We start from the raw sequence: 11,202 nt of genomic DNA on the forward strand, positions 1-11,202 counted from the left end.
ATTTAAGCAGACTCGAGGGGGCGGGACTGTTTAACAGGTACTTCATTAACGCTGCGGCCCTGCCAAATCACCACGGCAACAGCCGAACCCTGTTAATTGAGGCCAAGCTTTGTTTTTGCCCCGCCCTTGCCCCTCCTCCTCCAATCCGTGACCCGGAGGCTCGTCTCCAGCGGTGACAGAACACGCCTCTTCCTGATTTCCCATTAGATGTTAATGGAAGCCCCCCCATTCCCCCCCCCACCCCCACACACACACACCAATAACACACTCACACACACGCCACTCAGCTGCAGCATTTACATCCGCTCAAATTATGACACTCCTCTTCTAATTGACAATTAATTTCAACATCTTCATATTTTAATAAGACTCTTCACGAATCTGAATAATGAAATATTCATTAGACAGACGACTAATAACAAGCGCGCATGCACACACATTACATCAAATTTCTAGCCCTCAATACGTCCACCTGCTCCAAAACTGCAGCTTTTATTCATTGCTTTGCATCGTTTGGGGCAGAAAACGGTTAAAAAGAGAGAATCAAATTGAGTACAGTAACCCTATTTGGTCAACAGAGGACGCAGGTTGCAGGTTTACAAGTGCTGTGCTTCACTTTTCCCACATTTGATGTGACAGGCTTATAGTCAAATGAAATGCATTCATTTTTGCCCTCAAAATTCTATACACAAAACCCCATGATGACAACGTGAAAATGTTAAGTTTTTTTTTATTTGCAAATTCATAAAATGTAAAAAAAAGAAAACAAAAAAAGATCATAAGTACGTAAAAATAAGACTTAATGGATGAAAACCAACACATCCAACCTGATGGAGCTTGAAGATAGGTGTGGCAACAATTTGGTAATTGAGCAAATGTTGTGGAATACTTATGTACATGTGATTTTTTTTTTTGGTTTGGTTGACGTTTATATTTCGAACGTGAATACCCTTTCAACGTGATACATCACATATTTTCATTTCTCTTTACAACATGCTCGAAAGGGAGTAAGAAGAAGCACAGCTTATCCAATATCACACAGCAGTTTCTTACACATGTATTTACTTCCTCTTTCCAATTTGTACCACAATGATGTCAATGATTTATTTTCATAAACACTTAACTCAGTTACGATTCACATAAAGAAATTAATCACAGCTTATTTTCAATAATTATTGTACTTTGTAAACACTGTGTTTAAATGTTTTCAACCGCATCAAGTTAGTAAATTTTTTTAAATTATTTTGCTTAATCCCTTCAATAATTTAATTCCACATACTGATACACTAATAAACATTATTAAATTTGCAACATTTTTAAATAAAACCTTTTCACGTTGTCAGTATGGGGTATTGTGTGTAGAATTTTGAGGGAAAAAATAGAATTTATTCCATTTTGGAATAAGACTGTAACACAACAACATGTGGACAAAGTGAAGCGTTGTGAATACTTTTCGGATGTACTGGGAAATCACACTTTGTTACATTTGCAGGTGGAAGGGGAAGAAAAAGGTCGTGAACTCACAGGTTGGTTGAAAGGCTTCGGCTCCGAGGGGCGCATGTGCAGGTGGGTCATCATGGCCTGGAGTCGCTCGCTCTCTTTGGCCAGCTGAGAGGAACAGGATGCAGGTTAGGGTCATGCAAAGCGACTTTTGTCTCACACAACAAACGCCGTGTTTACGCAGCGCATTACAAGTGCAAGTGCAAATGCACGCCACGGACCCCGCGGCGCACTCGCACGCTCACGCTTACGCTTGCCCGCGGACACGCTTGTTCCCTTTTGACGTTATTGACCGCCTTTCCGCAGGGACTGTTGCAGCCTGTGGATATTCCTGTGTGTGTGCAATGGATGTACGTTGTTAGCTCTATGAACACACACACTAAAACTGTGTGGAGTGTGAAAATGACAAATGTAAACACTGCCGCTAAGCGTGTGTGGGAGTGTGTGTGTGTGTGTGTGTGTGTGTGTGTGTGTGTGTGTGTGTGTGTGTGTGTGTGTGTGTGTGTGTGTGACTGCTGAGGGATGATATGTCAGTAGGATCAAGACAAACGTCTTGACGGGGATGTGATGCCGCCTGCTCCTCTTGTCACTTTGTATCCCCTGGTGGAGGTCTCAGCAAAAAAACAAAAAAAACTATGTTTATCACTAAAAGTGTGGAATACAAAAGTTGCGAGAAACAATTTGTTTGAACTTCATGGTGACCAATGTCTTTGTGAATAAGTGCAATGAAAAGTAGGTCTATTCAGATTATTTTTATTAGTTTTTTGGGTATTTTTAGCTCGTCAGTGAAAGGTCGTACTTTAATGCAGAGTACCGTATTTTCCTCGACTATAAGCCGCTACTTTTTTTCCCCACGCTTTGGAACCTGTGGCTAATTTTTTTTTGGCTAACAGCCATTATGTTTTTAACCAATAGTTTTCAGCGTCGTGAGACAGATTGAAAAGGTGTGTTAATGTTTGAGCTGCGGGTTAAAAGTGTACTTCCTGTTTCGTGTCTTGAGCCAGATGTATAACCTTCCATACCGTTTCTGCTCTAAAGGACTCTTCAGTCATCGCTCCGAGCAACGTTTGTAAGTTTTACAATATAACTAAAACAATTTACAACTTACTTACTAAACCGTCCCATGTGTGATGTCTGTAGGAGTGTTTATCGTCACTTCCTGTTGATGTAACATGAATTCTGGACTATAAGCCGCTACTTTCTTCTTGCACTTTGAACCATGCAGCTTAGAAGCTGTGTAGCTATATAATGGATTTTTCTCCAATAAGTCATTATAAAAACAGTTAAAAAAAACAACAAGCAAATATACATAGAAAGTGTTCCATTGTATGAGCTATGGTGCCATCTTAAGGACAAGTTTGCTTACTGCAATGTCGTTCATTTATGAGTAGTGTTTTTTTTTAATTTTTTAACCTTAGTGCCTTGTTCGTCTTCCAGCCGTTTATTGCGTTACTACTCGTATGGTTTCTCCATTCATCACTCCAACCAGTTTTACAATATAACTAAAACAATTCCTATTTACTAAAGCGTGCCACGTGTGATGTCTGTAGGAGTGTTTTCATGCATATTTGCACGTGCTATCGTAATGTCATGAAACTATTAGCACAAGCTAATATGCTAACATTTTTGCAAGTGTCTGTGTTAGTATTTTTAACTTACAATGGCATTCTTTTGTATTGTTGGTATATTCACCAAAACGTCACCTCTGAGTTATTGAGTCTGTTTAGCTGATTGGAGAGCTAGCTTGCGCAGTTAGTGGGCCCATGACGATGACTTCTGTTTTGTTTCATCTTCCGTTTACCTGCCATGTTGCAGACACCGTTTGTAAACAATTAAGGTATGTAAATAAACATTTACAAAATATTTCTGTGTAAATAACTAATTTCACAACCTATATACCAAAGACTATAAAAATGGGACCCATAACCTCCCTGCTTGGCACTCAGCAACAAAGGGTTGGAGTTGGGGGTTAAATCACCAAAATGATTCCCGGGCGCGGCGCCGCTGCTGCCCACTGCTCCCCAAGGGGATGGGACAAATGCAGAGGACACATTTCACCACATCTAGTGTGTGTGTGACAATCATTGGTACTTTAATCTTAATATATCTGCGGCTTATAGTCCGGTGCGGCTAATATATGGACACTTTTTTCCCTCTAACATTTAGTGGGTGCGGCTTATATACCGGTGCGCTCTATAGTCCGGAAAATACAATACTATTTCAGTTTTAATATTTGAGTGGGCCCTGGGCCCTTCTGTAGTAGAGAGGTTGGGCCCCGAGTTCAAAAAAGTTAAGAACCCCTTGCTTATTTGATTACCTAACCAGAAAAAATGGGGAATTGAGCTCGAGCCCTTATACTCTAGTTACCACCCCAGCAAACACAAGACATTGATACAACGTTGCAAAATAGTTGTATTTGTAAATTGAGACAACGTTGATGTCTAATTGGATCAACGTTGTTGGGTGGGAAATTATCAAAATTCAATGTTCAAATCAACATCAGAACTGAGCATTGATTAAACATCATCCAAAAGCATGTTGTTTCAACGTTGTATTTGTGTTGTAGAATATTGGTTGGGAAATTACCAAATTGCAATGGTCAAATCAACATCACAACCTGACATTGATTAAATGTTGTCAAAAAGCATGTTGTTTCAGCGTTGTATTTGAGTTGTAGAATATTAGTTTAGAAATGACCAAATTTCAATGGTCAACATTAAATAAACGTTGTCAAAAAGCATGTTGTTTCAACATTGTATTAGTGTTGTAGAATATTGGTTGAGAAATGACCAAATTTCAATGGTCAAATCAACGTGACAACCCAATATTGATTAAACGTTGTCAAAAAGCATGTTGTTTCAACGTTGTATTTGTGTGGTAGAATATTGGTTGGAAAATTACCTAATTTCAATGGTCAAATCAACATCACAACCTGACATTGATTAAATGTTGTCAAAAAGCATGTTGTTTCAGCGTTGTATTAGTGGTGTAGAATATTAGTTGAGAAATGACCAAATTTCAATGGTCATCATTAAATAAACGTTGTCCAGAAGCATGTTGTTTCAACGTTGTATTAGTGTTGTAGAATATTGGTTGGGAAATGACCAAATTTCAATGGTCAACATTAAATAAACGTTGTCAAAAAGCATGTTGTTTCAACGTTGTATTTTTGTTGTAGAATATTGGTTGGGAAATTACCAAATTGCAATGTTCAAATCAACATCACAACCTGACATTGATTAAATGTTGTCAAAAAGCATGTTGTTTCAGCGTTGTATTTGCGTTGTAGAATATTAGTTTAGAAATGACCAAATTTCAATGGTCATCATTAAATAAACGTTGTCAAAAAGTATGTTGTTTCAACGTTGTATTAGTGTTGTAGAATATTGGTTGAGAAATGACCAAATTTCAATGGTCAAATCAATGTGACAACCCAACATTGATTAAACGTTGTCAAAAAGCATGTTGTTTCAACGTTGTATTTGTGTGGTAGAATATTGGTTGGAAAATTACCTAATTTCAATGGTCAAATCAACATCACAACCTGACATTGATTAAATGTTGTCAAAAAGCATGTTGTTTCAGCGTTGTATTAGTGGTGTAGAATATTAGTTGAGAAATGACCAAATTTCAATGGTCATCATTAAATAAACGATGTCCAGAAGCATGTTGTTTCAACGTTGTATTAGTGTTGTAGAATATTGGTTGGGAAATGACCAAATTTCAATGGTCAACATTAAATAAACGTTGTCAAAAAGCATGTTGTTTCAACGTTGTATTTTTGTTGTAGAATATTGGTTGGGAAATTACCAAATTGCAATGTTCAAATCAACATCACAACCTGACATTGATTAAATGTTGTCAAAAAGCATGTTGTTTCAGCGTTGTATTTGCGTTGTAGAATATTAGTTTAGAAATGACAAAATTTCAATGGTCAACATTAAATAAACGTTGTCAAAAAGCATGTTGTTTCAACGTTGTATTAGTGTTGTAGAATATTGGTTGAGAAATGACCAAATTTCAATGGTCAAATCAACGTGACAACCCAACATTGATTAAACGTTGTCAAAAAGCATGTTGTTTCAACGTTGTATTTGTGTGGTAGAATATTGGTTGGAAGATTACCTAATTTCAATGGTCAAATCAACATCACAACCTGACATTGATTAAATGTTGTCAAAAAGCATGTTGTTTCAGCGTTGTATTTGTGGTGTAGAATATTAGTTGAGAAATGACCAAATTTCAATGGTCATCATTAAATAAACGTTGTCCAGAAGCATGTTGTTTCAACGTTGTATTAGTGTTGTAGAATATTGGTTGGGAAATGACCAAATTTCAATGGTCAACATTAAATAAACGTTGTCAAAAAGCATGTTGTTTCAACGTTGTATTAGTGTTGTAGAATATTGGTTGGGAAATGACTAAATTTCAATGGTCAACATTAAATAAACGTTGTCAAAAATCATGTTGTTTCAACGTTGTATTAGTGTTGTAGAATATTGGTTGGGAAATGACCAAATTTCAATGGTCAAATCAACGTCACAACCCAACACTGATTAAACGTTGTCAAAAAGTATGTTGTTTCAATGTTGTATTTGTGTTGTAGAATATTAGTTGAGAAATGACCAAAATTCTATGGTCAAATCAACATTAGAACCCGACATTGATTAAATGTTGTCAAAAAGCATGTTGTTTCAAAGTTGTGTTTGCGCCAGGACCTAATTGAACAAGTTCTCAACGTTGTTTCAATGTCTTGTGCCTGTTGGGTCTGGATTTATAATTGCTGCACAATCAAGATTGAGAGCCACCTTCGGTGCCCTCTGACTCCACAACTATTTCTCCGACATCTCGTTGAAAGACCGGAGGCTGTTGTGCTGTGCCAGACGTGCATTTCCACTTCCTGTCGTCCCAATACTTTTGTCCAGATAGTAACACTGCATGTTTTCTTGCGGGCCGACTGGCCTTGAACTTTCTGAAGCCTCCGATGGAGCAGTGGCATGTTTTCAGGAGTGTGAATGAAGCACTTTGAGGATCAGAGAGGCCAAGCAGCGTTTCTGGCTAAAGTCCCTCCCCCCCACATCCCTCTCCTCCTCCTTCTTCTTCCCCCTCCTCTTCGCCGCCTCGCTCGCTCTCTCCGGTGACCAGAGCAGCGTTATAATTGGAGCGGCGACGGCAGCGTCCCTGCCGACTGCTCCTTTTTGAATTACAAGCTTCGCCGCTCTGCGTAAACATGTCTGCCTCGGACGACTCGCCGCCGCTGACCGGCTTGAAAGAAGTCGGGACTTGTGCTAGTGCGGCGTGTGCGGGGAGGGCCCACCTGTATCTCCAGCTGCTGCACCACCTGCATCTGGACTCGACACTGAGCGGTGCTGCGGTCATCCAGGGCGTGCTCGTTGTTCAAGTGCCTGTAAAGGAGAGCGACATAAGGTCACTTCTGGATCCTGTACGTCTGTACGTTATTCGTTATAGAGGTTTTGGTTTACGGGTCCTGAAGGGAGAAACTTTCACCAAAATGACAAGATTTGAAATCAACACAAAGTTAAAGCAATTTTATTATGATAAGTGTGAACAGTAGATGGCAGCCGCACATAAGAGATAGGTGTGCCACCAAAACTTTTGATGTTTCATTGAGAATATAGAACATTACACACGGCGCACAAAAATCTGTCAAAATGTTTTAGTACAACTTTGGTAAGCTACGAAGCATGTCGGAGCATTACGGTTACCATAGTCAGACGTACTGTGCTTCAACATACAGTATTATTATGGTGTGTTTATAAGGAGCGCAAAATGGCACCTATTAGGAGACATATTATCCAGCGGTTTGTTTCGCAATATTATGCAAAACCAACTTTTCTTACTTATTGGGATCTGCGCTAAAAACGAAAGATGATGGGGATAAGACAGTGTCAAAGTGGAGGCACTTAAATAAGAGCGCCCACAAAACGGTGTGTTTCTAAATGTTTTAGTACGACTTTGGTAAGCTATGAAGCCACACCGCTTGATGGATTGTCGGAGCATTACGGTTACCATAGTCAGACGTACTGTGCTTCAACACACGGTATTATTATGGTGTGTGTTGATAAGGACCATAAAATTGCACCTATTAGGAGACATATTATCTGGCATTTTGTTTGCAATATTTCGCAAAACCAACTTTTCTTACTTGTTGGAATCTGCAAAAGTCCCGATATTTTGCGCACATCCGCCATTGTAGTCAATAATCTCCTTCTTTTTCTCTATCTTCTTGTTGTGGGGCATTCATCCTCCGCTGTTGTCATTTCTTATATCAAGTAGCGTACAGTTCTAACTTATATCTGTCAGTAGACTCGCTATGGAAGCGGGAAAAACCAAAGATGACGGGGAGAGTATGCTGTCGAAGTAGAGGCACGTAGATAAGAGCGGCCACAAAATGGTGTGTTTCATTGAGAATATAGAACATTACACTTTGGTAAACTACGAAGCCGCACCACTTGATGGATTGTCGGAGCATTACGGCTACCATAGTCAGACGTACTGTGCTTCCATGTACGGTTTTATTATGGTGTGTGTATAAGGACCAGAAAATGGCACCTATTAGGCATATTTTCTGGCGTTTACTTTCCCAATATTATGCAAAACCAACTTGTCTTACTTATTGGTATCTGCATAAGTCTCGAAATTTTGCGCACGTCCGCCATTGTAGTCAATAAGCTTTTTTTCCTCTATGCTCTTGTTGTACGGCATTCATCCTCCGCTGTTGCCATTTCTAATATCAAGTAGCGTACAGTTCTAACTTATATCTGTCAGTAGGCTCGCTATGGAAGCACTAAAAACTAAAGATGACGGGGAGAAGACGCTGTCGAAGTGGAGGCACGTAAATAAGAGCGGCCACAAAACGGTGTGTTTCATTGAGAATATAGAACATTACACTCAAAAATCTGTCTAAATGTTTTAGTACAATTTTGGTAAGCTACGAGGCCACATCGCTTGATAGATTGGCTGAGCATTACGGCTACCATAGTCAGACGTACTGTGCTTCAACATGCGGTATTATTATGGTGTGTGTATAAGGACCCCAAAATGGCACCTATTAGGAAATATTTTCTGGCGTTTTGTTTTGCAATATTATGCAAAACTCACTTTTCTTACTTATTGGGATCTGCATAAGTCCCGAAATGTTTCAAGCGTCCGCCATTATAGTTCGTGCTGAGTCAATACGATATTTTTTCTCTATCCTCTTGTTGTGGGGCATTCATCCTCCGCTGTTGCCATTTCTAATATCAAGTAGCGCACAGTTCTAACTTATATCTGTCAGTAGACTCTCAATGGAAGCGCTAAAAACTAAAGATGATGGGGAGAAGACGCTGTCGAAGTGGAGGCACATAGATAAGAGCGCCCACAAAACGGTGTGTTTTATTGAGAATATAGAACATTACACTCAAAAATCGATCTAAATGTTTTAGTACGACTTTGGTAAGCTACAAAGCCGCACTGCTTGATGGATTGTTGGAGCATTACGGCTACCATAGTCAGACGTACTGTGCTTCAACATACGGTATTATTAGAGTGTGTGTATAAGGACCGCAAAATGGCACCAATTAGGAGACATATTATGTTGCGTTGTGTTTCCCAATATTATGCAAAAACAACTTTTCTTACTCATTGGGATCTACATAAGTCCCGAAATTTTGCGCATGTCCGCCGTTATAGTTCGTGCTGAGTCAATAAGATATTTTTTTCTCTATCTTCTTGTTGTGGGGCATTCATCCTCTGCTTTGGCCATTTCTAATATCAAGTAGCGTACAGTTCTCTTATATCTGTCAGTAGACTCGCTATGGAAGTGCTAAAAACTAAATATGATGGGGAGAAGATGCGGTCAAAGTGGAAGCACATTTTGTGGGCACTCTTATTTAGCACCCACAAAACAGTGTGTTTCATTGAAAATATAGAACATTACACTCAAAAATCTGTCTAAATGACTTTGGTAAGCTACAAAGCCGCACTGCTTAATGGATTGTCGGAGCATTCCGGCTACCATAGTCAGACGTAGTGTGCTTCAACATACATTATTACTATGGTGTGTGTATAAGGACCCCAAAATGGCACCTATTAGGAGACATATTATCTGGCGTTTTGTTTCGCAATATTATGCAAAACTAACTTTTCTTACCTATTGGTACCTGCTGATGTGTATTTGGGATCTGCATAAGTCCCCAAAATGGGCGCGCGTGCGCCATTGAAGTCAATAAGCTCCTTTTTTTCCTCTATTCTCTTGTTGTGGGGCATTGATCCACCACTGTTGCCATTTCTAATACAAAGTAGTGTACAGTTCTATTTTATATCCATCAGTAGACTCGATATGGAAGCGCTAAAAACTATCGACACAACGAAGATGACGAGGAGGTGACACTGTCAAAGTGGAGGCACGTAGAGAAGAAGAGACGGTCAGAAAGCGACTTGAAGATGATCTGTAAAACATTATCTATGCAACATTTTGACCAAAGAACCACCATTACATGTTATGTAGACCACAAGGAAGTCTTTTAAATGTAGAAAAAATATATATATATATTATGACCCCTTTAATGCGCCTTATGGTCCGAATAATATGGTAAACAAATGAACAAATATCCTTTCAGATGACTTCTGAGAGGCGTTCAGCCATCTTGCCGTGAGTCACAAAGTGCCTCAGAAACGGTTTTATTTTGTCTGGTGAAGGACGCAGCAGCTGTGTTGTGTGTGCGTGTGTGTGTGTGTGTGTGTGTGTGTGTGTGTGTGTGTGTGTGTGTGTGTGTGTGTGTGGGTGTGTTGTGTGTGTGTGTATATACTTCACTGGTGCTAAGTGAGCCATGTTCCAAGACAACCACCTGGATATGAGCTCATGTGTTATCGCACCAAAAGCTTATCTTAAGACACTCTTCTTGCTCAACTTCACGCCATCTAACGTGTGTGTCCGTGCCAAGGGTGGGGGGCCCAGGGACCACCCCTCCCTGTCTCCCTCCCCCCCGTCCCGTTCTCGCCCCTCCTGCCGTCGGTGCGAGGTCGTTCGCAGGTTGCGTGTGTTTTTTCATGACATCATGCGTGGCGAATGCGCAGGATGCACCCGTCCTGAACTGTTTTTGTTTGTGCACACGCACGTTGTTGCGCAACGGCGCACGTCCGATTTTCGGACGGCGGAAAGTTGGGGCAATATCACAGCGGGGCTGGAAATGAAAGGAAAACAATGATGTCACGGCACGGCTAATCCCTCAAGTGCACGATAATAATAACAAAAACATGATCTCACTTCTCTCCCTAGAAGCCGATGATTCACTCGCACTGTCTGTGGACATGAACAGTAGTAGGGTTTCTCCCGGGAAGTGTACGACAACGAGGCTCTGTTTACTCCTCGCAGCACTGGCAGACACGACTTTAAGCAAATGTTATACCCCAGGACTTTGAGGAGGGGGGTTGAGCGTCCTGCTCTGCTCTTTGCTGCCTCCCTCATGGGGGCGATGACAAAGGCAGGCTGGAGGAAGGAGGAGCGCCACGGACTTACGGGCATTATCTGTCACCACTTTTGTTTTTCATCTCCCACTCTCTCTCTTTCCATCCATCTTGCCCCCGGGGCCGGTGTGAAATGAGACACCAAACAACAGCTTTCCTCTCCAAACTTTCCCAGCTTTGATCTGCCTGTCCGATGCCATCACAATCACTAAGCAAACTTCCATGATAGTGCTT

General features: G+C 40.5%; 1 protein-coding gene across 2 annotated transcripts in view; it reads right to left on the reverse strand.

Annotated features, from left to right (window-relative positions):
* foxp4 (forkhead box P4) overlaps positions 1–11,202 on the reverse strand; it is a 235,381-nt gene that overhangs the window by 22,842 nt on the left and 201,337 nt on the right. For both annotated transcript variants that reach the window (XM_062054800.1, XM_062054792.1), the window contains exons 10-11: positions 6,818–6,905; positions 1,525–1,608 (exon numbers count right to left, since the gene is read on the reverse strand). In XM_062054800.1, the coding sequence (XP_061910784.1) occupies positions 1,525–1,608; positions 6,818–6,905 (172 nt within the window). The remainder of the gene's footprint in view (positions 1–1,524; positions 1,609–6,817; positions 6,906–11,202) is intronic.

The sequence above is a fragment of the Entelurus aequoreus genome, linkage group LG01 (assembly GCF_033978785.1).
Source record: "Entelurus aequoreus isolate RoL-2023_Sb linkage group LG01, RoL_Eaeq_v1.1, whole genome shotgun sequence".
Classification (NCBI taxonomy): domain Eukaryota; kingdom Metazoa; phylum Chordata; class Actinopteri; order Syngnathiformes; family Syngnathidae; genus Entelurus; species Entelurus aequoreus.